At 53.4% G+C, this 27,936-nt stretch overlaps 1 protein-coding gene across 1 annotated transcript; it reads right to left on the reverse strand.

Annotated features, from left to right (window-relative positions):
- Positions 1-8: 8 nt before the first annotated feature.
- Positions 9-27,448, reverse strand: Muc6 (mucin 6, oligomeric mucus/gel-forming). The gene is made up of 35 exons (XM_076913576.1): positions 27,288-27,448; positions 25,240-25,293; positions 24,834-25,077; positions 24,641-24,767; positions 24,239-24,329; positions 24,053-24,162; positions 23,694-23,901; positions 23,467-23,589; positions 23,064-23,184; positions 22,826-22,964; positions 22,653-22,757; positions 22,472-22,544; positions 22,239-22,376; positions 21,824-21,985; positions 21,640-21,734; positions 21,418-21,550; positions 20,935-21,184; positions 20,797-20,849; positions 20,587-20,696; positions 20,010-20,161; positions 19,694-19,835; positions 19,499-19,609; positions 18,800-18,985; positions 18,453-18,692; positions 17,562-17,718; positions 17,191-17,334; positions 16,339-16,401; positions 15,856-15,891; positions 15,279-15,458; positions 14,519-14,738; positions 5,194-13,605; positions 2,999-4,986; positions 2,234-2,827; positions 398-500; positions 9-186 (listed from the first exon to the last, which is right to left on the reverse strand). The coding sequence occupies exons 1-35, from the start codon at positions 27,349-27,351 to the stop codon at positions 9-11; spliced, it is 15,306 nt and encodes a 5,101-aa protein (XP_076769691.1). The 5' UTR covers positions 27,352-27,448.
- Positions 27,449-27,936: the final 488 nt, after the last annotated feature.

Genomic DNA, 27,936 nt, shown 5'->3' on the forward strand with positions numbered 1-27,936 from the left:
GCTGCTGTTTAGTTGTTGCATTGCAGGGGGCTGCACACACAGTTGCTGAACACTTGGAGGGTGAGTGTGAGCTGCTGCCCTGGTACATTGGGGTCTGGGCAGGGCAGCGAGACTTGCTTCTTGTAGGTACCAAGTGGCTGACAGCAGCCACAGTAGGTCTCCAGCTGTAGGGTGTCCGTATTGAAACTGCCAAGAAGCAGAGACCAGCAAGGTCAGGATTGCCCCCCGCCCCACAAGGCCAGGCCCTCTGAAGCCAACACCTGCTTATGGGCAAGGCAAGCGTGGCCAGAGTGACCTGCCTAGACCTCTGTCAGAGAAGACATGGGAAGCATTGAGAGCCCAGCTCCTGTGAGGCTTCTGGCCCCAGCAGAAAGGAGGGTGTTTGCCAGCAACTCACCTGACAGAGGAGGCGCAGAAACCCTGGCAACGAGTTAGAGTCACATTTGCCACACAGCCCTGGTAGGTAATCTGGTGCTCTTCTTCCTGCAAGCTGCAGGCCCCTGAGGATGGAGGCCCAAGAAGAGGTGTCAGTCACTTCCTAGTTCCCATCTGACTGGTCCTATGTAGCTCCTCATCCTTCCAGTATTCAAAGCCTTCTTAAAGGATCTGAGTCAGTCCCCCAAAAAGGTAGGCCTGTTGGTTGGAGGACGCACTAAGGGACAAGGAGGGTATCGAACAAGAATGTCCATATCCCTCACAAGAGAACATACAGTATCTGAGAAGAAGCATTGTGCCACCTGGGTTAAGGGGCACAGCAGAGAAAGCCTCTTCCTCTGGGCCTCTGGAAAGGTTTCAGAGGCCATGACACTGGACAACAAATGGTAGTGACTCTTCAGCAGGCTGTACTGTTGACCTTAGGATCTGCCAGTGTATGCAGGGTGAGATGGTGCACACCGATAATCAACCAGAAAGACCAGGACTCAGGAAGAGCCTGGGTTGATGCTGCCCATGTGGAACTTGGGTTAAGAAAGATGGCCCAACAGGTAAAGGGGCTTGCCACCAAACCTAATGACCTCTTCATCTCTAGAACCCACATGGTGGAGAGAACTGGCTCCTGCAAGTTGTACACACAACACATTAAGTTAAAAATTATTTGTGAGCCAAACATGGTCATACAGCTTTCATCCACTGGGAAGCAGAGGCAGGTGGATTGTTTCTGAGGTCAAGGGCAGCCTAGTATACAAAGTGAGTTCCAGGACAGAAACCCTGTCTTGAAAAACAATTATAAAACTGAAATAAATAAACAGGATTTGTGGGTAACAGATGTGCTCCATGTATTTTCTTTCCTGTGTACAAGTTTATTCCTGGCCTGCTTCTCCAAGGGATTTGGGGGGAGGGCTTGGTGATCTCTTTCTATCCTGTAACACTACTTTCTCCCCTTACTTCTTGAGGCTATTTTCTCAGGAAACAGCCTGAACTTAAAGTGACAAGCTGTAACCACAAACAGGAACTGATTGCTGGCTCTCTGAAGACTTCCTGCATGAGGGAGGCCTAGAGCTTGTGTGGGGAGCCTGGCCCCAAGTTGTGTGCTTGGAGTGGAACATTCAAAGGTGTCCTCGGGTACATGTTGAATTCGTGTTGCTGTGCAGGGGTCACTTTGCTGTAGTGAGCCCTGGTCGGAGTTGGGTAGGAGAGCTTATGGAAGCCACGGGCAACAAGTGTGCATACGAATTTCCAGGCTTTGCCTGGCCTCCATCTCAACCCCCAAACCCCACCCCTGCCTCCTGCATGTCACCTGAGATGAGCTGTATGCCTGGACTAGGCTACCATTTTCTTCAGCACTTGAGGTACTTTGAGTGCCTAAACTCAAGGGCCCAGCCAGATCTCTCTCACACACTAGCTTTCCAGGGGGAAGGTGTGGAAGGCTACTTAGAGTGTTAGGACCAAGGTAGGTCAAGACTACAGCAGGCACATGGGGCACAAGTGAACCCCTTGCAGGAAGCAGTAGAGGGCCAGAGAAGTCAAACTTGCCTAAGGTGTATGGGGGTTTAAGTCTCTGATTCACCCAGACTAGGTGAACAGAATAGTACTGAGGTGAAGAGAAGGAAGCTTGTACTTAGGCTCGGGAACACCTAAAAGAAGCTCCAGGACCTGAACAGAGGCGCTTGTGGGACCGTGGGAGGAAAATACTGCCCAGCAGACTACACAGCGGAGCTGCTGTATAAAACCCTGTGGAGTAAACAGGAACCTAAGTAGGCTAGGGACTAAGGACCCAGCCAGTGACAGTACTTACCAGGATGAGTGGGTGGCAAGGAGACTGAGGAGTCCGGGTTGGAAGGTGATACTGGGGTAGAGGGTGAGGAACTTCCAGTGGGAGAAGTGCCGCTGCTCAGGAACACAGATGTGGGCAGTGGGCTGGTACCAGGAGGCCTAGTGGTGTAGTTGGTGTCTGGGGAACTTGGCAAGTTTGTCATGCCCATGGTTGAAGACTGTAGCCCTGATGTAACGGCTTGGGTAGTAAGGGAGGTAAAGTGGGAAGTGGTAGACTTGGAGGAGAATGAAGAAAATGTGGGTACGTGAGATGTTGTCTTGGAGGTGAACAGAGGGCCAGTGCTGGAGGTTGGCCTACTCGATGGGGTGAGAGTCATGTGGATGGTAGGGAGAGCAGAGGAAGAAACAGAAGATGTGACAAGAGGGGAGACAGAGGAATTAACAGGAGTAGAGGCAGCAGTTGGAGAGACAGAGGCAGATGGAGGTGACGCTGTGGGTTTAGTAAACGGTAAGGAATGGGACGCAGAGCTGGGAGTGGGGGTATACTGCAGAGTAGACGCTACAGATCTTGAAGCAGGTGTGAGAGTGGATGTCATAGATGAAGATGGAAAAGATGCTGAGGAAGGAAGAAAAGAAATAGTGAGACCAGTACTAGGTGGAAAAGGGGTGGATGATGTCACCAAAGGAGAATGGGGGACATTTGTGAGAGAAGCCGAACTGGATGGGAAGCTTGTGGGGAGAGGGAAAGCAGTTGTCAAAGATGAAGAGGAAGGGGTGATGGTAGAACTGTGGGGAACTGAGGAGGGACTCCAGCCTGAGGGAGAAGTTTTTGCTGTTGTAAATGAAGAATAAGCTTGGGAAATGGCAGTGTTAGTAGAAGGCATAGGTGGAGCTGATGGGTGGGAACTTGTGCCCTTCACTGCAGTCGTTGGAGGAATAGTAGTCAGTGGCAGGGATGTGGGAGTTGATGATGCCGAGTGCTCCCCAGTGGAGGTGCTAAGGATCTCAGAAGTTGGTGTCAGAGAGGATGTTGAAAAAACTGGGAGTGGTGTAACCAAAGAGGTCTGAAGAGCTGATGACATTACAGAGGTGGTGGTGGTCTGCACAGATGTTCTTAAAGGGGAGCCTGTGGTAGGTGTGGTGATAGACACAGAAAGAGTGAGTAGAGGGTGTGGAGTATGGGGACTGTTAGAAGTCCCTGAGGACATGGTAGATTTAGTTGAACTGGTTATAGTTGAAGTTGGTGAGGACTGATGGACTGTCACGGAGGAAGGCTGTGAAAGGTGGGAAGTAGAGGTTCTCTCTGTGGAGAGAGAGCTTTGAGCTTGTGTGGTGGCACTGGTTGAGTGAGTGACAGGTGTGGGTGTATTCGGAGGCCTTGTTTCTCCTATGGTGGTTTGTAGTATGTTGCTCACTGGGCTAGACATGGAAACTGAGGAGACTGTGTGTGGGCTAGTTGAGGTGATGTGTATCTGAGAAGTTGGCAACACAGAGGAAGTTGCAAAGGAAGGCAGTGATGTGACTGAATTGGTCTGAGGAGCTGATGGTATTGGGAAGGTGGTGGTGGAGTGCACAGATGTTCTGAAGTTGGGAGCTGTGCTGTGTGTAGTGCTGGAGAAGGCCTCTGTGGGTGGAGCTTGTGTGGTGTGTGGAGTTTGAGCGCTGCTAGGTGTGCCTGAGGTGGTGTGGACCACTGAGGTACCAGTTACACCTATGGTGGGCGTCAGTGAGTTGGTAGTATGGAGAATTGCCGTTGAGTGAGTGGGTGCCACTGAGGAAGATTCTGAGAGATGTGGTGTAGAGGTCCTGGCCGTGGAGAGTGAGCTTCCTGTTTGTGTGGTGGCGCTGGTTGTATAAATGACGGGTATTGATGTATGAGGAGGCCTTGTGCCTTCCAGGGTGGTTGGAAGGACAGTACTCAATGGCTTAGAGGTGGAGACCGAGGACACAGAGTGTGGGCTGGTTGGAGTGTTAACTATCTCAGTGGTTGGTGTCACTGATGAAGTTGAAGGTAACGGGAGATGTGTGGACAGTGCGGTGTGAGGACCTGAAGGGGTTGGGAACTTGGTGGTGGTCTGCATGGATGTTCCTGACGGGAGACCTGTGGTGTGTGTTGTGCCAGAGACTGTGACAGTGGGCGAAGGGTGTGTGGTGTGTGGAGTCTCAGGACTGCTAGTTGTGCTGGAGGTGGTGTGGACCACTGGAGTACCAGTTACACCGATGGTGGACTTGGTTGTGATGGTTGTAGGACCTGCTGAGGACTGATGGACTGTCACGGAGGAAGGCTGTGAAAGGTGGGAAGTAGAGGTTCTCTCTGTGGAGAGAGAGCTTTGAGCTTGTGTGGTGGCACTGGTTGAGTGAGTGACAGGTGTGGGTGTATTCGGAGGCCTTGTTTCTCCTATGGTGGTTTGTAGTATGTTGCTCACTGGGCTAGACATGGAAACTGAGGAGACTGTGTGTGGGCTAGTTGAGGTGATGTGTATCTGAGAAGTTGGCAACACAGAGGAAGTTGCAAAGGAAGGCAGTGATGTGACTGAATTGGTCTGAGGAGCTGATGGTATTGGGAAGGTGGTGGTGGAGTGCACAGATGTTCTGAAGTTGGGAGCTGTGCTGTGTGTAGTGCTGGAGAAGGCCTCTGTGGGTGGAGCTTGTGTGGTGTGTGGAGTTTGAGCGCTGCTAGGTGTGCCTGAGGTGGTGTGGACCACTGAGGTACCAGTTACACCTATGGTGGGCGTCAGTGAGTTGGTAGTATGGAGAATTGCCGTTGAGTGAGTGGGTGCCACTGAGGAAGATTCTGAGAGATGTGGTGTAGAGGTCCTGGCCGTGGAGAGTGAGCTTCCTGTTTGTGTGGTGGCGCTGGTTGTATAAATGACGGGTATTGATGTATGAGGAGGCCTTGTGCCTTCCAGGGTGGTTGGAAGGACAGTACTCAATGGCTTAGAGGTGGAGACCGAGGACACAGAGTGTGGGCTGGTTGGAGTGTTAACTATCTCAGTGGTTGGTGTCACTGATGAAGTTGAAGGTAACGGGAGATGTGTGGACAGTGCGGTGTGAGGACCTGAAGGGGTTGGGAACTTGGTGGTGGTCTGCATGGATGTTCCTGACGGGAGACCTGTGGTGTGTGTTGTGCCAGAGACTGTGACAGTGGGCGAAGGGTGTGTGGTGTGTGGAGTCTCAGGACTGCTAGTTGTGCTGGAGGTGGTGTGGACCACTGGAGTACCAGTTACACCGATGGTGGACTTGGTTGTGATGGTTGTAGGACCTGCTGAGGACTGATGGACTGTCACGGAGGAAGGCTGTGAAAGGTGGGAAGTAGAGGTTCTCTCTGTGGAGAGAGAGCTTTGAGCTTGTGTGGTGGCACTGGTTGAGTGAGTGACAGGTGTGGGTGTATTCGGAGGCCTTGTTTCTCCTATGGTGGTTTGTAGTATGTTGCTCACTGGGCTAGACATGGAAACTGAGGAGACTGTGTGTGGGCTAGTTGAGGTGATGTGTATCTGAGAAGTTGGCAACACAGAGGAAGTTGCAAAGGAAGGCAGTGATGTGACTGAATTGGTCTGAGGAGCTGATGGTATTGGGAAGGTGGTGGTGGAGTGCACAGATGTTCTGAAGTTGGGAGCTGTGCTGTGTGTAGTGCTGGAGAAGGCCTCTGTGGGTGGAGCTTGTGTGGTGTGTGGAGTTTGAGCGCTGCTAGGTGTGCCTGAGGTGGTGTGGACCACTGAGGTACCAGTTACACCTATGGTGGGCGTCAGTGAGTTGGTAGTATGGAGAATTGCCGTTGAGTGAGTGGGTGCCACTGAGGAAGATTCTGAGAGATGTGGTGTAGAGGTCCTGGCCGTGGAGAGTGAGCTTCCTGTTTGTGTGGTGGCGCTGGTTGTATAAATGACGGGTATTGATGTATGAGGAGGCCTTGTGCCTTCCAGGGTGGTTGGAAGGACAGTACTCAATGGCTTAGAGGTGGAGACCGAGGACACAGAGTGTGGGCTGGTTGGAGTGTTAACTATCTCAGTGGTTGGTGTCACTGATGAAGTTGAAGGTAACGGGAGATGTGTGGACAGTGCGGTGTGAGGACCTGAAGGGGTTGGGAACTTGGTGGTGGTCTGCATGGATGTTCCTGACGGGAGACCTGTGGTGTGTGTTGTGCCAGAGACTGTGACAGTGGGCGAAGGGTGTGTGGTGTGTGGAGTCTCAGGACTGCTAGTTGTGCTGGAGGTGGTGTGGACCACTGGAGTACCAGTTACACCGATGGTGGACTTGGTTGTGATGGTTGTAGGACCTGCTGAGGACTGATGGACTGTCACGGAGGAAGGCTGTGAAAGGTGGGAAGTAGAGGTTCTCTCTGTGGAGAGAGAGCTTTGAGCTTGTGTGGTGGCACTGGTTGAGTGAGTGACAGGTGTGGGTGTATTCGGAGGCCTTGTTTCTCCTATGGTGGTTTGTAGTATGTTGCTCACTGGGCTAGACATGGAAACTGAGGAGACTGTGTGTGGGCTAGTTGAGGTGATGTGTATCTGAGAAGTTGGCAACACAGAGGAAGTTGCAAAGGAAGGCAGTGATGTGACTGAATTGGTCTGAGGAGCTGATGGTATTGGGAAGGTGGTGGTGGAGTGCACAGATGTTCTGAAGTTGGGAGCTGTGCTGTGTGTAGTGCTGGAGAAGGCCTCTGTGGGTGGAGCTTGTGTGGTGTGTGGAGTTTGAGCGCTGCTAGGTGTGCCTGAGGTGGTGTGGACCACTGAGGTACCAGTTACACCTATGGTGGGCGTCAGTGAGTTGGTAGTATGGAGAATTGCCGTTGAGTGAGTGGGTGCCACTGAGGAAGATTCTGAGAGATGTGGTGTAGAGGTCCTGGCCGTGGAGAGTGAGCTTCCTGTTTGTGTGGTGGCGCTGGTTGTATAAATGACGGGTATTGATGTATGAGGAGGCCTTGTGCCTTCCAGGGTGGTTGGAAGGACAGTACTCAATGGCTTAGAGGTGGAGACCGAGGACACAGAGTGTGGGCTGGTTGGAGTGTTAACTATCTCAGTGGTTGGTGTCACTGATGAAGTTGAAGGTAACGGGAGATGTGTGGACAGTGCGGTGTGAGGACCTGAAGGGGTTGGGAACTTGGTGGTGGTCTGCATGGATGTTCCTGACGGGAGACCTGTGGTGTGTGTTGTGCCAGAGACTGTGACAGTGGGCGAAGGGTGTGTGGTGTGTGGAGTCTCAGGACTGCTAGTTGTGCTGGAGGTGGTGTGGACCACTGGAGTACCAGTTACACCGATGGTGGACTTGGTTGTGATGGTTGTAGGACCTGCTGAGGACTGATGGACTGTCACGGAGGAAGGCTGTGAAAGGTGGGAAGTAGAGGTTCTCTCTGTGGAGAGAGAGCTTTGAGCTTGTGTGGTGGCACTGGTTGAGTGAGTGACAGGTGTGGGTGTATTCGGAGGCCTTGTTTCTCCTATGGTGGTTTGTAGTATGTTGCTCACTGGGCTAGACATGGAAACTGAGGAGACTGTGTGTGGGCTAGTTGAGGTGATGTGTATCTGAGAAGTTGGCAACACAGAGGAAGTTGCAAAGGAAGGCAGTGATGTGACTGAATTGGTCTGAGGAGCTGATGGTATTGGGAAGGTGGTGGTGGAGTGCACAGATGTTCTGAAGTTGGGAGCTGTGCTGTGTGTAGTGCTGGAGAAGGCCTCTGTGGGTGGAGCTTGTGTGGTGTGTGGAGTTTGAGCGCTGCTAGGTGTGCCTGAGGTGGTGTGGACCACTGAGGTACCAGTTACACCTATGGTGGGCGTCAGTGAGTTGGTAGTATGGAGAATTGCCGTTGAGTGAGTGGGTGCCACTGAGGAAGATTCTGAGAGATGTGGTGTAGAGGTCCTGGCCGTGGAGAGTGAGCTTCCTGTTTGTGTGGTGGCGCTGGTTGTATAAATGACGGGTATTGATGTATGAGGAGGCCTTGTGCCTTCCAGGGTGGTTGGAAGGACAGTACTCAATGGCTTAGAGGTGGAGACCGAGGACACAGAGTGTGGGCTGGTTGGAGTGTTAACTATCTCAGTGGTTGGTGTCACTGATGAAGTTGAAGGTAACGGGAGATGTGTGGACAGTGCGGTGTGAGGACCTGAAGGGGTTGGGAACTTGGTGGTGGTCTGCATGGATGTTCCTGACGGGAGACCTGTGGTGTGTGTTGTGCCAGAGACTGTGACAGTGGGCGAAGGGTGTGTGGTGTGTGGAGTCTCAGGACTGCTAGTTGTGCTGGAGGTGGTGTGGACCACTGGAGTACCAGTTACACCGATGGTGGACTTGGTTGTGATGGTTGTAGGACCTGCTGAGGACTGATGGACTGTCACGGAGGAAGGCTGTGAAAGGTGGGAAGTAGAGGTTCTCTCTGTGGAGAGAGAGCTTTGAGCTTGTGTGGTGGCACTGGTTGAGTGAGTGACAGGTGTGGGTGTATTCGGAGGCCTTGTTTCTCCTATGGTGGTTTGTAGTATGTTGCTCACTGGGCTAGACATGGAAACTGAGGAGACTGTGTGTGGGCTAGTTGAGGTGATGTGTATCTGAGAAGTTGGCAACACAGAGGAAGTTGCAAAGGAAGGCAGTGATGTGACTGAATTGGTCTGAGGAGCTGATGGTATTGGGAAGGTGGTGGTGGAGTGCACAGATGTTCTGAAGTTGGGAGCTGTGCTGTGTGTAGTGCTGGAGAAGGCCTCTGTGGGTGGAGCTTGTGTGGTGTGTGGAGTTTGAGCGCTGCTAGGTGTGCCTGAGGTGGTGTGGACCACTGAGGTACCAGTTACACCTATGGTGGGCGTCAGTGAGTTGGTAGTATGGAGAATTGCCGTTGAGTGAGTGGGTGCCACTGAGGAAGATTCTGAGAGATGTGGTGTAGAGGTCCTGGCCGTGGAGAGTGAGCTTCCTGTTTGTGTGGTGGCGCTGGTTGTATAAATGACGGGTATTGATGTATGAGGAGGCCTTGTGCCTTCCAGGGTGGTTGGAAGGACAGTACTCAATGGCTTAGAGGTGGAGACCGAGGACACAGAGTGTGGGCTGGTTGGAGTGTTAACTATCTCAGTGGTTGGTGTCACTGATGAAGTTGAAGGTAACGGGAGATGTGTGGACAGTGCGGTGTGAGGACCTGAAGGGGTTGGGAACTTGGTGGTGGTCTGCATGGATGTTCCTGACGGGAGACCTGTGGTGTGTGTTGTGCCAGAGACTGTGACAGTGGGCGAAGGGTGTGTGGTGTGTGGAGTCTCAGGACTGCTAGTTGTGCTGGAGGTGGTGTGGACCACTGGAGTACCAGTTACACCGATGGTGGACTTGGTTGTGATGGTTGTAGGACCTGCTGAGGACTGATGGACTGTCACGGAGGAAGGCTGTGAAAGGTGGGAAGTAGAGGTTCTCTCTGTGGAGAGAGAGCTTTGAGCTTGTGTGGTGGCACTGGTTGAGTGAGTGACAGGTGTGGGTGTATTCGGAGGCCTTGTTTCTCCTATGGTGGTTTGTAGTATGTTGCTCACTGGGCTAGACATGGAAACTGAGGAGACTGTGTGTGGGCTAGTTGAGGTGATGTGTATCTGAGAAGTTGGCAACACAGAGGAAGTTGCAAAGGAAGGCAGTGATGTGACTGAATTGGTCTGAGGAGCTGATGGTATTGGGAAGGTGGTGGTGGAGTGCACAGATGTTCTGAAGTTGGGAGCTGTGCTGTGTGTAGTGCTGGAGAAGGCCTCTGTGGGTGGAGCTTGTGTGGTGTGTGGAGTTTGAGCGCTGCTAGGTGTGCCTGAGGTGGTGTGGACCACTGAGGTACCAGTTACACCTATGGTGGGCGTCAGTGAGTTGGTAGTATGGAGAATTGCCGTTGAGTGAGTGGGTGCCACTGAGGAAGATTCTGAGAGATGTGGTGTAGAGGTCCTGGCCGTGGAGAGTGAGCTTCCTGTTTGTGTGGTGGCGCTGGTTGTATAAATGACGGGTATTGATGTATGAGGAGGCCTTGTGCCTTCCAGGGTGGTTGGAAGGACAGTACTCAATGGCTTAGAGGTGGAGACCGAGGACACAGAGTGTGGGCTGGTTGGAGTGTTAACTATCTCAGTGGTTGGTGTCACTGATGAAGTTGAAGGTAACGGGAGATGTGTGGACAGTGCGGTGTGAGGACCTGAAGGGGTTGGGAACTTGGTGGTGGTCTGCATGGATGTTCCTGACGGGAGACCTGTGGTGTGTGTTGTGCCAGAGACTGTGACAGTGGGCGAAGGGTGTGTGGTGTGTGGAGTCTCAGGACTGCTAGTTGTGCTGGAGGTGGTGTGGACCACTGGAGTACCAGTTACACCGATGGTGGACTTGGTTGTGATGGTTGTAGGACCTGCTGAGGACTGATGGACTGTCACGGAGGAAGGCTGTGAAAGGTGGGAAGTAGAGGTTCTCTCTGTGGAGAGAGAGCTTTGAGCTTGTGTGGTGGCACTGGTTGAGTGAGTGACAGGTGTGGGTGTATTCGGAGGCCTTGTTTCTCCTATGGTGGTTTGTAGTATGTTGCTCACTGGGCTAGACATGGAAACTGAGGAGACTGTGTGTGGGCTAGTTGAGGTGATGTGTATCTGAGAAGTTGGCAACACAGAGGAAGTTGCAAAGGAAGGCAGTGATGTGACTGAATTGGTCTGAGGAGCTGATGGTATTGGGAAGGTGGTGGTGGAGTGCACAGATGTTCTGAAGTTGGGAGCTGTGCTGTGTGTAGTGCTGGAGAAGGCCTCTGTGGGTGGAGCTTGTGTGGTGTGTGGAGTTTGAGCGCTGCTAGGTGTGCCTGAGGTGGTGTGGACCACTGAGGTACCAGTTACACCTATGGTGGGCGTCAGTGAGTTGGTAGTATGGAGAATTGCCGTTGAGTGAGTGGGTGCCACTGAGGAAGATTCTGAGAGATGTGGTGTAGAGGTCCTGGCCGTGGAGAGTGAGCTTCCTGTTTGTGTGGTGGCGCTGGTTGTATAAATGACGGGTATTGATGTATGAGGAGGCCTTGTGCCTTCCAGGGTGGTTGGAAGGACAGTACTCAATGGCTTAGAGGTGGAGACCGAGGACACAGAGTGTGGGCTGGTTGGAGTGTTAACTATCTCAGTGGTTGGTGTCACTGATGAAGTTGAAGGTAACGGGAGATGTGTGGACAGTGCGGTGTGAGGACCTGAAGGGGTTGGGAACTTGGTGGTGGTCTGCATGGATGTTCCTGACGGGAGACCTGTGGTGTGTGTTGTGCCAGAGACTGTGACAGTGGGCGAAGGGTGTGTGGTGTGTGGAGTCTCAGGACTGCTAGTTGTGCTGGAGGTGGTGTGGACCACTGGAGTACCAGTTACACCGATGGTGGACTTGGTTGTGATGGTTGTAGGACCTGCTGAGGACTGATGGACTGTCACGGAGGAAGGCTGTGAAAGGTGGGAAGTAGAGGTTCTCTCTGTGGAGAGAGAGCTTTGAGCTTGTGTGGTGGCACTGGTTGAGTGAGTGACAGGTGTGGGTGTATTCGGAGGCCTTGTTTCTCCTATGGTGGTTTGTAGTATGTTGCTCACTGGGCTAGACATGGAAACTGAGGAGACTGTGTGTGGGCTAGTTGAGGTGATGTGTATCTGAGAAGTTGGCAACACAGAGGAAGTTGCAAAGGAAGGCAGTGATGTGACTGAATTGGTCTGAGGAGCTGATGGTATTGGGAAGGTGGTGGTGGAGTGCACAGATGTTCTGAAGTTGGGAGCTGTGCTGTGTGTAGTGCTGGAGAAGGCCTCTGTGGGTGGAGCTTGTGTGGTGTGTGGAGTTTGAGCGCTGCTAGGTGTGCCTGAGGTGGTGTGGACCACTGAGGTACCAGTTACACCTATGGTGGGCGTCAGTGAGTTGGTAGTATGGAGAATTGCCGTTGAGTGAGTGGGTGCCACTGAGGAAGATTCTGAGAGATGTGGTGTAGAGGTCCTGGCCGTGGAGAGTGAGCTTCCTGTTTGTGTGGTGGCGCTGGTTGTATAAATGACGGGTATTGATGTATGAGGAGGCCTTGTGCCTTCCAGGGTGGTTGGAAGGACAGTACTCAATGGCTTAGAGGTGGAGACCGAGGACACAGAGTGTGGGCTGGTTGGAGTGTTAACTATCTCAGTGGTTGGTGTCACTGATGAAGTTGAAGGTAACGGGAGATGTGTGGACAGTGCGGTGTGAGGACCTGAAGGGGTTGGGAACTTGGTGGTGGTCTGCATGGATGTTCCTGACGGGAGACCTGTGGTGTGTGTTGTGCCAGAGACTGTGACAGTGGGCGAAGGGTGTGTGGTGTGTGGAGTCTCAGGACTGCTAGTTGTGCTGGAGGTGGTGTGGACCACTGGAGTACCAGTTACACCGATGGTGGACTTGGTTGTGATGGTTGTAGGACCTGCTGAGGACTGATGGACTGTCACGGAGGAAGGCTGTGAAAGGTGGGAAGTAGAGGTTCTCTCTGTGGAGAGAGAGCTTTGAGCTTGTGTGGTGGCACTGGTTGAGTGAGTGACAGGTGTGGGTGTATTCGGAGGCCTTGTTTCTCCTATGGTGGTTTGTAGTATGTTGCTCACTGGGCTAGACATGGAAACTGAGGAGACTGTGTGTGGGCTAGTTGAGGTGATGTGTATCTGAGAAGTTGGCAACACAGAGGAAGTTGCAAAGGAAGGCAGTGATGTGACTGAATTGGTCTGAGGAGCTGATGGTATTGGGAAGGTGGTGGTGGAGTGCACAGATGTTCTGAAGTTGGGAGCTGTGCTGTGTGTAGTGCTGGAGAAGGCCTCTGTGGGTGGAGCTTGTGTGGTGTGTGGAGTTTGAGCGCTGCTAGGTGTGCCTGAGGTGGTGTGGACCACTGAGGTACCAGTTACACCTATGGTGGGCGTCAGTGAGTTGGTAGTATGGAGAATTGCCGTTGAGTGAGTGGGTGCCACTGAGGAAGATTCTGAGAGATGTGGTGTAGAGGTCCTGGCCGTGGAGAGTGAGCTTCCTGTTTGTGTGGTGGCGCTGGTTGTATAAATGACGGGTATTGATGTATGAGGAGGCCTTGTGCCTTCCAGGGTGGTTGGAAGGACAGTACTCAATGGCTTAGAGGTGGAGACCGAGGACACAGAGTGTGGGCTGGTTGGAGTGTTAACTATCTCAGTGGTTGGTGTCACTGATGAAGTTGAAGGTAACGGGAGATGTGTGGACAGTGCGGTGTGAGGACCTGAAGGGGTTGGGAACTTGGTGGTGGTCTGCATGGATGTTCCTGACGGGAGACCTGTGGTGTGTGTTGTGCCAGAGACTGTGACAGTGGGCGAAGGGTGTGTGGTGTGTGGAGTCTCAGGACTGCTAGTTGTGCTGGAGGTGGTCTGTACCCCTGGAGTACCAGTCACCTCATTTGTGGGCTTGTTTGATAATGTAGTGAGGTGCAGTGATGTGGTGTGTTCCTTTCTTGTGTAGGAAACTGAAGTTGTTTTTGTGGAGAACAAGTTTTGATTTGGGGTTGTTATATCTGTTTGTTCGACTGTAGTGCTTTGAATCTTGGTGCTTGCTTGGTGTGTTACGGAATATGATGGGACCATGTGTGAAGTAGTCTGGGTCACAGAAGTCTGAGATGTTGCTGTTTCTCCCAATGTAGGAAATGTTGGTTTCACAGAAGCTAGGGAGTTATGAGTGCTTGGGTAAGTGCTTGTCAGCTGGGTAGACGTTTCTGAAGGAACATTTGTGGAGTGTTTTGTATTGTGGGAAGAAATAGTGGGTAGAGATTGTGTGGTCAATGTCACTAGTGTGGGATTGGTTTGAGACACTACATTTTGGGTCCAAGTACTTATAGTTGGTTGTGGTAAGCTACTGCTTGGCCCTGATTGATTGGTGGCCTGGGTAGTCTTTCCTGAGAGAGGTGGCTCTGTGGTCCCAGTTGCATGGCTTGTTGTGGCTGGACGGTGACTTTCCTGTTGGGCTGATGTCACTGTGGATCATGGCAGTGAATAATGTTTAGTTTTAACTCAGAGTCCTTCACATGTGCTGTGCTGTGTTCCTGGACTTGGATTTTCACTGCTCACTAACCATGGTAGATTGACTGCCTGTGAGTTGCCCCTTTACTGAGGCAGTTGGTTTTCTTTGGCAAGTTTTACCGCAGTTCTACCCTTCCCTCTTGTGCACTTACCTTGACGTGGGCCTTTTCTTTTGTACCTGCCTGTCCTATGTCCTGAGATGTGGCTGGGAGCCAAGCCTTTTCCCCCTCCTCCTGCTGCTTTTCTGCTCCATTGGCCCCCCTTCTCCCTCATCCCTTGAATATACAGACCCTCTCTCTGAGTTGGATGTGCTGTGCTGAGGGTCAGTCAAGCATGTGGCTTGAGAGCTGTGGCTCTCCATAGGCCTTGACTCACCTTGGCTGCTAGACATCCCAGGCGTTGAGGTTAGCAACGTCACTGTGGTACTCTCTGTGAACTCAGCTGTGGTCTTCGTGGATGAGCTGAGGGAAGATGCTGTGGGCTTGGATGTGGCCTGTGTCACTGGGAACCTTGTGGGTGTTGACATCGGTATGGATGTAGGAGGCAAAGGCGATGTCAGTGGTGTGGTAGCCATGGTGGTTTGAGGGTATTCTGCAGGGGAAAGTAGGAATAACATCTGTTCCCAGCTGCTTCTCCCAGATGCATGTTCGAGTCCCCTGCTCTTTGCTCCTGCCCTTAGGAGACGTACTGTTATCTCTTCATAGTTTGATGAACCCCTGCTTTGTCCCTTCCCTCACCTGCAGAAGTCTGTCTGACTGGAGTGGGCTCACCTCAGGGCTGTGACACAGGCTTTCAACTCTCTACTCACACTTCAGCTCTTTGGAAGGATACTGGTTCTCCTCAGTGTCCCCAGCAACATCAGGGAGTGCTGTGTGAGCAGGGTGGGCTACAGGGTGGAGGCCTGGCAGTTCCCATGTATATTCTATTAGAAGTTTCAGACAGTCTGGAATGGCCACCTTGAGTGACCAGCTTGCATTTTTAACTAGGTTTTCGGAAAAAATCTCCATCGTGCCTTTTGTGCACAGTGAATTCTACGCTGAGCTACTGCCTCGGGCATCCTTCAGTGGGAGGACCATAAGTAGTAACCTTCCACACCCTAGAGTTCTGCTATGCTTTCCCCTCCCTTTTTACCTCCTGAGGAGACTGTGGATTTCTTGGGGGTGGTCCAGTCTGTTACTTCCTCAGTGGAGGATGGGGCTGAAGGTGGTGGGGTTGGAAGACCTGGCAGGTAAGAGGGGCCCACAGGTGTGTTTGCAGAGCTGGAACTGGGAAACTCAGTGCTGGTGGGGGTTGCCCTGGTGGGCTGTGAACCTGTGTAGAACATATGTGAGCTTATGGATGGGCAGAATCTGGCTCTAGAGCCCCTCGGGAAGAGACAGATCAGCTTGCTGAGGGGCTAGGCAAAAGGTACAAGGTGGCTCATGGACCCGTGAAGGCAGCGTGGACTCCTGGTAGACTTACCTGGTGAGGCCCTGCTTCCTGCTCAGTTAAGTGAGTCAAGTGGCCAGAATCAATGGCTGGCCAGGAGCCGAGCTTTGTATACTCTTTTCCTTGGTAGCCCAGGACTGCAAGGGACATTACCCACCCTCCCAGGGCCCGGCAGATGTAGAAGCTGGGCTGGTGGGGTGGGGAGGGCTGTCCACTGGAGCTAGGGTGAGCCCTGGGCAGGACACCTTCATCCTGTGGTACCAAGTGGGTGAGCAATCACCTGTGGTGGTTGGTGGTAGCGTGGTAGTGGGTGGTGCTGTAAGAGAATAGCAGGTTTGTCAGGGATGGTCGCCTATGAAGCTCCTCCCCTGACTGGCCCACCCCTCTCCTGCCTCTTTCCCTCTCTCCTCTATCAGCCTAGTAGGGAGAGTAGGGGGCCAGTCAGGGTGCCATGGCAGGGCTGGTTTCATGCCAGTGTCTAGGCTGGGTTCCTAAGAAAATTCCCATTGTGTATCTTAGTACCCTGGCTAGTGTGGGCCACTGTGCCCTAAGGTTGTGGCTGGGCTGGGGAATAGAGCAGAGGCCAAGAGGTCCCCAGTGCATTTTTGTTTCTGCTATGTACTAGGACACTGTTTGAGCCAGTGTGTCAGTGTCCTGAGGGAGAGGATCTAGGAAGGAGTTACTAGGGCTGAACAGGCTTGGCACATATGCTACCCACACAAGGGCTGTTCTACCTAGTGGCGGGATCGCCTGCTGGACTTACCACAGGGTACACAGCTCCCTTCTTTGTGGTCGAAGTACTCATTCTGGGAGCAGTTGTAACAGCCTGGGGTAAAAAAGGGGCAGGCTTGGCACTCCTTTCACATCCACCTGCCCCACCTGCCTCCTGCAGGGAGCACTACTGTGCTGTGCTCCCTACTCAACCCTCCTGCCACCACCTCCCTCCTTCCTGTGTATTAACTGCATCTATCTATCTATCTATCTATCTATCTATCTATCTATCTATCTATCTATCATCTATCTATCTATTATTGAGACATCTCACTATGTAGCCCTATCTGACCTGAAACTATGTAGCCCAGCCTGGCTTTGAACTTACAAAGATTCACCTGCCTCTGCCTCTTGAGTGCTGGGACTAAAGCCTGCACCACCAGAGACTTCCCTGTCTCTGTCCCAGCTCCTGCCCTTTTCTATCTTCCCCACTGCCAGAGACTCTCCAGAGCAGCAGCAATCCATCCAGCTGTGGGGTTCCTATGACACCTGTTTTAACTTCTAATGTGGCAGGCAGGTCACCTGACAGTTCTTTAACACCTTATTTTGGTTTTTAAAGATTTTTGCCAGGCCAGAGAGCAGGGCTAGTTTGTGTGAGGCCAGGTCCCCAATTGAGAACAGGCCCTGGAACTCAGTACACATTCGCTGAGTGTGTGCGTGGATGAGTGTGCATAGGGGTCCATGCGTGCTGAGGGGTGTGGGTGAATGAATGCAGGAGAGTGCATCTGTGTGCAAACTAATGAACGCATTGTGAATAGATGTTTGCATGAATGGATGGATGGCCCTATGAATGACTGAACGAACATAGCCGCACGCATGGCGTGTGTATCCCAGTGCCGCGTACCTTCAGTGTTTGTGTCCGGGAAGCTTCCCAAGCTGCCAGGGCAGAGACAGGGCTGGTAGTGCCACGTGCAGTTGGCCTCCTGAGCATACTGGTATTCGTTCCCACCCACCAGTGTGTGGGTGTTGTAGAAGTCACAGTAGATGGCTGAGGGAAAGGATGCTATCAGCTGGCATCAAGGCCTTCGTGCCAGTATGAAGGGCTTGGGGTCTGCTCGAGGCCTCCTCTTGGTGGGTCTGGGAGGGGAGAGCCTGGGGAATAGCTGGTGACCCAAGGTTGCCCTGCAGGGGTGCAGCCTGGTGCCTACCTGGAGAGAGGGCTTCTGGGGTAAGCCCCTGGGTGGAGCAGGTTTGAACATGGGGTGAGACACTCACGGCAGAAGTCTGGGGTCCTCCAGTCCACACATACGCCCTTGTCCAGACAGGCCTTGGCATAGGCAGCCACTGCGTCACACAGACACTCGCAGTCCCCACCTGTGTCGCACCCACAGGCATCACGCACGCAGGCCTCATAGTAGGGCAGGTGGTACACCTGTGGAGTGGAGGGTGTCGTGTTAGCATTTGGCTGCTGCGGTGGTGGCAAGGTAGAGTTTAGACTTCGCTGCTTTGGGGCATAGGCTTTGGGGGCGGGTATCCTGGCATGCTGAGAGGCGACTTCTAGTGTTAGCTACAGTTCTAACTGGCTGCCACTTTCCAGAGGTGAATGTTGTTGGTGCTCAGTCAACCCTGCTCTGGGGTATCCATTAGAGACAACTCCTACTGGGACCAGGGTGTGACAAGCCCAGGCTGGGTGTCTCTCACTTGCATGACTGATCCTCTCAGGGTCTCTGCTCCCTTCTCCAGCCCCTCTAGACATCCCAGATGGCCCCTGGCTATAGGTACTTTGCCTCACATGGGGTAGTCTCCTGCCATTCTTTCTGAGCACCAAAGATCAGGGGCTGTACTAAATGCTTGGAGTCCAAAAAGCTCACCCCTGCCCTATGGCTGGGTCACTTATAACTGAATATCTCACTCATCTCTGGGTCATATATCCCAGAGCAGTCAGCTGTCTGCCTGGGGTGACACTTTTACTCAGTGTCTTATCTGCTATGGTCCTCTAGTGGGCAGAGGTCTGGACACTGCTTATAATCTCTAGCTTGTGGGTGACCCTGGCCTCAGGCACTCCCTGGGTACTCCCTGTCTCACACCTGATAACCTCTTGCCAACCTGGAGAGCCCCATGGTAGGAGGACTGTCTGATGTCCCTATCTTGGAGGGCAGGACCCACCTTGCTGTGACAGGGAGCAAAGGTCTGGCTGTTGATAATGTTGCATTTGCGCTCAGCCCAGGAGCGCCGGAAGGTATTCAGACTGCAGGGATCCACTGCATAACTTGCGTCCCCACACAGCGGACTTTCCTTCCACGAGTTCACAAACTCCAGCTCACTGGACGCTACATACTTGCTGCGTGTTTCGAAGTCATCTTTCATGTTTCCATTGGAGTTGCCACACAAGCCACAGAGGGCATCCTGGTAGGGAGCAGTGGCTGGGGAGTCAGTCATGCAGGCTTTATGGTGGACCCCTCACCCAGAAACCAGCCAGGACCTTGGTTCACTGGCAAGCGTGTGGTGAGTACCTGGGTAGTGCGGCGGATCTTGATAGAGACACTCATGTGTTTGTTCCACACAAGTGTCAGGTTGAGCCTTCCAGGGATGTCTATGTCCAGGACAAGATTCAGAGGGCTAGGCTTCACTTGTAGGTGCACCAGGGGCTCTTCCCCGCTGACTGTGTAGTTACTGTCTGCCATTGTGATGGACAGCCCCTGTGGGTGGAAATGCTGTCATCCTGCTTTCATTTCCTGCCCACCCCAGCACCCAGATCAGCCGATGACTTGAGTATTTAAAGGGGAGAGGTGTAAGCCAACACAGATGGTGTGACCCACCTTTGTGAGGATCAGTTCAAAGCCAGCCTAAAAGGCATGATAACCTTGAGACCAGCCCTGCTACGTGAGACCCTGTCTCAAAACAACAATGAAAGACATGTATACGAGTATCTGTTAGAAGCCAGTTCTGGACAGAAAGTTCTAGACATGTGGAAACAGATTCAGCTTCCTGGAGAGCAGATTTCTTTCTGCCCACAGAAAGCTGTACAACCCTGGGAAACTGTTGGAGACCATGTAACCACCCAGCTGGCCACCAATCTCTGGTCACCTCTTGCTGTCATACAGATGAGGAGGGATGGTGGGAGGGTGTTCAGGTGGAAGCTGGGGAGACCTGGAAGCTGATGATCAAAATACAGCCAGCCCTCTCCCAGCCTGGGGGACACAGCCACTTACACCCAGGGAGATCTTGATGGCTCTGGAGCAGGTGACCCCCGACTTCCCACAGATGACATTCTCTGTCAGGACCTTGAAGGTAGGCTGTGAGCTGTTGGCACCACAGTCATCCTGCAGGGAAAGGGTGTTGAGGAGAAGCCCTCGTGGTCCCCACTCTGGTTCCTTTCAGACTTTGGCCCCGGGCTCAGTGGTTACCGTGGCCAGTGTGTATTCGCAGTTGCCGTCAAACACAAAGCGTTGTCCGTCAAAAGTTATGATGTGGCCTTCGCCATAGAGGACACAGGTGGATGGACATTGTGTGCTGAGCTGGCAGGTCCACCTTCCCTGTGAACAGGTGCTGGGGAGATGGAAGTGAGCAGTGGCTAGAGGCAGTCTTTCCAAAGCACAGGGAGATGGACTGGGCTGTGAACCTAGGATTCCCCACCTTTGGGAGCCCTACCCTGGGACAACTTTCTTTTGGGCATCTTTGCCTGCCCAGATAGCCCTAGGGGTCTGGGTGTTCATGACCTACCAGGTCTTACAGTCTGTATGGAGCTCAGAACCACCAGGGTAGGACACCCCTGCATAGTCACATGGACATTGCTCTGCAGGCACACACTGCCCATCACTGTTCTCATAGAGCCCCTTAGGACACACGCAGCCAGATTCACACTTGGTGGGTACCTGGTGGGGAGGCAGGGTAAGTAACTTCTCAGCACTCCGCTATCTCAGCTCCAGCCCCCTTGAGACCACCCATGTCTTTTCTTTTGTCCAGCCTTCTCTTAGGTCTCTCTGGGCAGCAGAGTTTTACTCCTAGAGAAACCACCCTTCTGATAACGTTTAGGTGTGTGTGTGTGGAGGGAGCTGCCACATACACAAGGACAGGTGGCTGTAGTTCCCAAGCGGGGAGCCAGTTGGTGTCCTCAAAGGATCCCACAGACAAGCACCCTGTCCTCTAACTACCTAGCTACCAATCAGCTCCGGACTCACTCCCCAGCACTAGCTATTGAGACAGAGACATAACTAGAGGGACACTGTGGGTGCAGCATGGTCCAGCCCTGCCCTGGCTCCCATAGGGTTGTAGTACCCCTCTCCACCCTGCTTCTTACACAGGCAATGCCTGTGGCCAGCATCTGGCATGTGGGGGCACATGCAGCTCCGAACTTGTCCTCTGATGACTGGCTGCAGGACTGGAAGGTCTTGGGCTCTGGGCAAGATGCTGCAGGGAAGAAAAAGACAAGTCAGGTGGACTGGGGGACACCAGGTGGTGCAGGGGCTTCTCTACAGGGTCTCATGACCATCCCCTGGTATGCACTGACCAAAGAACATCTCTGATTGCCGTGGACAGTTCAGACGTCCATTGATGCAGTAGCTATAAGAAAGGGGCAGGGACATATGAGCACACTGGTGTGCAGGCCCTTCCCTCACCAGGCCTTGCCCAGCCCTTCCCTCCATACCATATGACCCCGTTGATCATGGTTGACTGGTCAGCCTGGACAAACTTGTAGCTGTCCAGCAGACAGGGACACTGGGCCTTGTGTACACATTCTGCCTTGTGGTTCAGGTAGGTGCCCTCAGGACAGTTGCAGCCATCCACTGGCACAGGACTTGCATGACACTCCGTCTCACGGTCCGACAGAGACAGGCAGGTACGATCACAGGCCTTGCTATCGTAGCTGAACGTGCGGTTACCGGTGCAAGGCACAGCTGTGGGAATGTAGAGGCCAGGTCCTCAGGACAGGAAGTTGTGTGTGGGAAGGGTCTGGGGCTTAGGGATGTGGTGACTAGCAGGCAGAGGAATGGCTGAGCAGAGGTTAAGGTCCTAAAACCCCTTAAGCTGACCACGGGAGCCTTGTTGTGGGCTAGGCTCACATCACTCCTAAGCTCTTGACCCTGCCTCTTCTGACCCCTCCACCCTTCCCACCACAGTCCACACTCACTGCAGTTGTCCACACTGTTCCTCCAGCCCCAGAGCAGGACACCACGGGAGGAGCAGGCATGGGCATAGGCCCCTAGTGCAGAACAGATGTGAGGGAAGGTCTCCTCGTAGTTGCAGGCCTGGTACACACATCTCTGTGGGAAGGGTGGGACCCAGGTGTCTAGGACTGCATCTGCTGCTGTTGTCTCCCCTCATCTCCTCCTCAAATGCCCACTGGACCCACCTTGTAGAAGGGCTGGGGGTTCACCACACTGTGACACTTCTCAAACACACTGCCCTTCCTCAGCAGCATGGAGCAGTGGGTCTCCGCACACACCTCTGGAGACAACAGGTGTAGCTGTGGGTGTCCTGTTCCCATCCCAACAGGCTCAGGTGGCTGAAGGTGGGGGTGCAGGGAACTAACTCACTGTTGAGCTGGCTCATGGAGCAGGGGTCCGTCTCACGCTCCAGGGCAGCTGGACAGTTCCCCGCACGCCAGGAGTCCACAAAGAGTGAGGCAGTGCCTTCATCAATACCCATGCTGGTTGTGAAATCGTCCGTTGTGTCTCCGTTGAAATTGCCGCAGAGCCCTGCGTGGGTGGGATTTGTGAGCAACTGAGTCCTGGTCCTTCCGTCCAGTTCTCCATATACCCAAGAGCTCTCCCCTCTCCAGCTGTGCCCCTTTGATTAATTATCACTGGCCTTATATGGCTGGAACTATAGGTTCCCTGGATGTGGAGAGCCACTATAAGGCACTCGTAGATCCGTCCCCTCTGCATCTAGCTGCAGCGGAGAGGGGACAGCTAGGCTGACTCTGGGAGTGACCAGCAGGACAGTACTCACCTCTGGTCTGGCCTTTGAACTGGGGAGCGACTGTGATGTACACTTGGAAGACAGGCTGCATCTGGAGCACAAGTTCCAGCCCAAAGGTGGTAGCCATCTGGAGGTGGGTGGATGTCTGCCTGAAGATGGTGATGTTGTCTGCAAGATTTCAGGGCTAAGAAGGCTGTCCCTGCTGCCATGCTCCAAAGAAATGGCAACACAAAGTTCGCAGTGCTGGCCCCAGAAGGACTTACGTGTCTTGTATGGCAGCAATTTGGTGTCCCCGTTGTTGGTGATCACTTCATCCTCTGAGATGACAATTTTGTCCTGGAGGGACAGAAGAGAGGGAATAGAAAGTAGGAGAGGCAGGAGCCAGATGCTGGCCTGCAGGCAACGGGACACAGCACATGCTTGACTGAGGGCAGGTAGCCTTACCTTCTTGGACAGGTAGATGATGGACGCCAGGGAGGTCTCTGAGTGTGAATAGCCCGACTTGTCATACACAGCCATGAGAGTGCCTTCATTGGGAAGCTGTGGGCTCTGGGAAGGTGAATAGGTCAGGCATGGATGGACTGTTCCCTTTCCCCCAGCCCTGGGGTTCCTCCTACCTGGAGAAGAGTGTAGGTGCAGGTGCCATGGAAGCGGTAGGGTCTGGCATCGAATGTAGTGACAAAGGAGCCACCTTCTAGGGAGCAGTGGCCAGGACACGGCTGCTTTGTGCATGTCCAGCGGCCCATGGTACACTGGCTGCAGGTGGACATTGGGGTAGGGGATTGTGAAACCCAAGGTGAATAACGTGCCACCCTGGGTTCCATGCCAGCAGAACTTCTTGTTTTCTATACTCACCAGGTTTGGCAGGCCGTCCTTGTGATCTCCCCAGGGCCATAGACCATACCATTGAGCGTGCAGGGACACTGGTTGACTGGCACACAGGAGTGGTTTCCAGATATATCGTCAAGCAGTGTACCTGAGGACATAGGCTCAGGTGGGACAGACGTTCCTTAGGCAGCCTGTCACTGTGGGGACTCCTCCTCTCCTTCATCCCTGCCAGCCTTGGGGAAGGTGCCTTGAACAACTTGAAGCCCACCTCTACTCCCCACTGCCCACTCTGCATGGAGTCCTGGGTTTATTGGAAGTTTTGGGGGTCAATAGATAAGGCCTGGACCAGGGACTCAGATATAGAATGTCTAGGCCAACCTGGAACGGAGTGTGAGTTTTGGGGATAGTGAGTGCTGGTATGTATCCTCACCATGGGGGCAGAAGCAGCCGAAGGTGCAGAAGCTGGAGCAGCTGTGCTGTGGGTTGGAGCAAGTCTTGACGCAGGCCTCACCGCACTCCTGGTACACTTGATTGGCCGGGCACTGGCTCATGGCTGCAGGCAGCAGACATGGTAAGAAGATCCTGCCTGCCTTCCTGAGTTCCTTAGCTTATCCCCTTCTCAAAACTGCTTTCCCTTTCACCCTGCCTGGAACTCACGGCAGAGTCCGGGGGTCCTCCAGTTTCGGACAGGTTGGCCGGTCATGCTGCATCGCCGGGAGTACTCAGACAGCGTGGCACAGCTGCAGTTTGGCTGGCCTGGCTGGGCACAGTCAGCCATGTCTGCCTGGCAGCTCAGCATCAGTGTCTCCTTTGGCACGTCACACCCAGGGGACACCAGGGTCAGTAGCTGGTTGCAGATCTGGGCCTGAATAGAGAGCCACTCAAGGTCAAATGGGTGAGGCCACATCTTGTATCATACCCATCTTGGGAGGCCAGATGTGGGGGTGGCATTGGCCCCAGAGACCCTTACACAGCCCACCACATTGTGGCCCTGGGTTATGGGCCACTTCACATACGTATCTGGTCTTCAGGATGGTGGGGCTGGGAATGGCTTCGTAGGCACAGATCTCATTGGGGTCATCTAGCTTCTGAAGTGTAGCATATTTATGGGGTTCCAGAAGTTTGCCTAGGGGCATAGGACAGAGATCAGCGTGTGAAACTGACTACAAAGGGGCCCGACCACCCACCCCGACCCAGCTTACCGTCCTCACTCAGAAATTCATTGTCTGTCTTTCCATCGAAGTTCCCACACAGTCCACAGAGCTTGCCCATGTACTTCTTCTCTACCAGGACCTGTGGGTGGTATTGTTGGTCCCGAGGGAATGCATAAGAAGTTCCCCGCCCGGGCTGGAGAGTCCTTAAACTCTTGCTTCAAGGTTCTAGGCACTCCCACTCTACTACCCTGCCCTTCCTGGGGGAAGGGTGTGTGGTTCTTTCCTGGCTGGATCCTCTTCCTTTTCAAACGGGGAAACTGAGCTGCTCTCTAAGCTCAGGTCCTCTTGGGTTGCTGGCCAGCAGTCAGGCTGACCTGCTAGTCATGGCTCCCGGGACTCCCTCTGAGGAGGGCCCTTCCTGAATGCTGTTTGTCAGCGCATGGATCTCACCATAAGATGGGCATCTGGACCCCACATGACGACTAACTCCAGCTCCAGCTGCTTGGCCACCAGCTGCACGCTCTGGCCATATGGTATGATCTGGAGGCCATTGCTGGTGTAGGGCAGGCTAACAACCCTGTGGGTAAGACAAGTTAGCAGCTGTCCCTTCTGTCCCCCACCCTAGTTGCCCTGCCCAGCTTACCCAATGTCCCTGACAGAGATGGTCTCCTTGTTCACAGTGACAACAGAGGCCCCCAGTTCCATGATGATCCGGGAGATGTTCCCATCCCTATCTCTCCGCAACTGGATGCTAAAGGTGGTGGGCAAGTCATCCCCGCAGGTGGCCGTAAAGATGTAATTACACATCCCCTTGAAATTATACTCATGGCCGTCAAAAGTGGAAAAATGGCCAGCTCCCCACGTGGAACACCAACCCTTTTCTGGGGCTGAAAAAAAAAATACACTCTCAGTCCCATTTCCTATGCCCAGGGAGGGCATATCTGGGGAAGCCTGGTCCAGAAGCTGTGGCCCTAGAGAGCTCATCATAGCCCCAATCCCATATGCCCACCCTGCTCTGGCCTGGGCTCTGCCTTCTCTCTAGGCCTTACAGGACTTCAGGTTATCCTCAGTGTCGGAGTCTGTGGCATCTCCAGTCCAGGCACCTGTAAGGCAGGAAGCTACAACTCAGCATCCCCCAGCGTAGTTCCTCCAGCTACTCTAATCAGGGCAGGGCCAGGCATGGAGGTCACAGTTCTCAAATACCCATCACCCAGCTAGTGCCTTGGATGACAACTCTTGGCTGAAGCCTGAACTGTAGCTTTTATTGTGGATCTTTTCTGTGGAAACCCAAAGTCACAGCACCCCAGGGCCTGCATGCTGTGTGTGTGTGTGTGCGTGTGTGTGTTGAGGTGTGGCAGCTCCCTCCTTCCTGCACACAGGACCACTGGGCCTCTGATGGTCAACAGGGATGCAGTTGCTCTCATCTGTCTTTGGAAGTTCCAGCTTCCAGGGACTTAGGCTAGCAAAGGAGGTGGTGTCCAGATCTGCATGGTTGGGACTGTTATCTCAAGCTGTTCCACACCACTGTCATCCCTGATGAGGTTTGTCCACTGAACTCCAAGCCTGGTGCATGCCCACCTATCACCTTTCCCTCCCTGGGACCCAACAGGCAGTGGGAATGGAAGAGCTAAAGTAACATCTAGGGAAGTGAGTAGCATCTACCCCTGTCCAACGATCCTTAATGGTGTGGAGAATGGGCCAGGCTCCCTGAGTAGCACCCTTCGTAGGTCAGATTTCTCTGTCTTCCAGACAGGACAGGGATACCGGAAGCCCCCACACTCTAAGTGGTATGAACTGCATAGGCTCCGCTCCTGTCCCTCTTCATCCCAGACCTGGGTCTGGCTCTATACTGTGCTCCTAAGGGGCTCCTGGCAAGTCTTCCCTCTCCCTGGCCCCAACCTGAGTCTGGCTTCCTTTTTTTTTTTTTTTTTTTTTTGCCCATGGGAACTCTTGGGATTGTTTGGTGGTCTCTCCTGTCCCCAGTTAATCCCACTGCCTTAAGCATCTCCAGCTCCTTCCCAGCTTCTGTAGCCTTAGGTCCCACTTGGCCTTTCTGACCTCTGCTCTTCTACCTCTGCCCTCCCTCCCTCTAGGCTGCACAGAGGCAATGCTCAAACACTGTTGTAGGAGCAGCTCTGTCTCTCCAGCTTCCTGTAGCCCAACACAGTTCCCCAGACCTCAGCCTTGGTCCCCTCTGGGCCTTTCCCATTAGGCCCTCCTGTGGCTTACACTCTCAGTCCCATTTCCCAAGGGACCTGGTTCCAGCCAGCTCCCCCTTCTCTTCCTGCCAGGCATGCTAGGTAAGGGGCAAGACAGGGTCCCAGGTGACCTGGTAGGACCTATAGACATTGCTTTATGATTTTCAGGGTTACCTTTGGTGTTGACAGCTGGCCCTATATAGTGGTGAGAAGGTTGCTGGAGAGAGGATCAGAGCAGCCTGGTGGGAGGCTGTCGCATTCAAGTCTGAGACACACATAGCACCCTTGCCCAAAGGCTGGGTATACTCTAAGGGTGGTCTCTTTATGGCCTCTCTGCCTCAGGGAAGGTCCCTGATAGCTCTGATTGGCATACGAGCTGTGGGCTGTGGGGACACAAGATGCCTTCCCACATACACAGAAGGGGAAGTTGAGACCCGAAGCCAGCCATACAGTTCTGTTAGTGAGTGAGGTAAAGAGTGGAGGCTGAATTCTGCCCAAAGAAGCAACTCTATTGGGATGACACATGCACCTCCCCAACATACCTCAGCCTCTCAAAGAGCTCCCAGGGTCAGAGCCAAGGGAGAGAGAGAGGGAGTATCAGGTCTGTCTTGTTGATAGCTAGCACCAAAATTGCTGAGACTGTACAAGAGGGACCCCCCACCCCCAGTTCCAGTTGAGCCCATTCCTTTCCTGGCCACCATACCCAGCTCACAGGAGGTGAACCGGTTTGAGCACTTTGCTGGACCCCTCCTGCCTCCTATTCATCAGTGTTCATATGGCTAGCCTGCCTCAGGCAGACCCCACAAGGCAAGAAGACCTGAGGACTTTCCCGTGCACAGGGACCTGTGGAAGGCATTGAGGACTCAGACCACCCTGGGCACTAGCCACTGCCCACTCACCAGCATCGATTAGGGGTCCCCTGAAGAGCAGCAGCAGCAGCAGCAGCTGTTGGACCCTGTGCATGGTGGCACTCCTGGAGCAAAGAGGTGGCCACCAGCCCTGGTCTTCTACTGCTGGGCTCTCAGGCAGTCTTGCTGCTGCCTCTGCTGCAACTGAGTGTCTAGCTCTCTAAAGCTTATATAGGGGTGGTGTGTCCACCCCCTGCCGCACCTACTTGTGCCCCATACTCCAGGCCTGTGATCACCACCGCCTGCCTGGCACAGCAGTGGCCAAACAGGATATTGGGTTCTGCTTTATCAGGACTCAGACTTTGGAAAATTCTGCAATGGTTGTGGCCTCATTATCTCCCCATTCCCAGTGGGGGGCTGACACACGCACCCCAGGGACCCACAAACACCTCCTGCATCTGGCTGTCCTGGAGGTCAGGGTAGGTCTTGCCACAGCCTGTCCTAACTGCCAGATCACCGTGGACACTATCAACCACACAACTGGGAGCTCAGAATGGGGCTAGTCCAGAGGAATGTCAGAGAGGCTGGGCCTCTTCCTGATCCTCTGACAATCCAGTTTCCAACCTTGATCCTGGTACCTGACCAGAGTCGTGTATTTTCTGGGTTTACTTCACTTATTGTGAGTTTCCCTTCTAGGAAA

Source organism: Arvicanthis niloticus, chromosome 1, assembly GCF_011762505.2.
Source record: "Arvicanthis niloticus isolate mArvNil1 chromosome 1, mArvNil1.pat.X, whole genome shotgun sequence".
Classification (NCBI taxonomy): Eukaryota; Metazoa; Chordata; class Mammalia; order Rodentia; family Muridae; genus Arvicanthis; species Arvicanthis niloticus.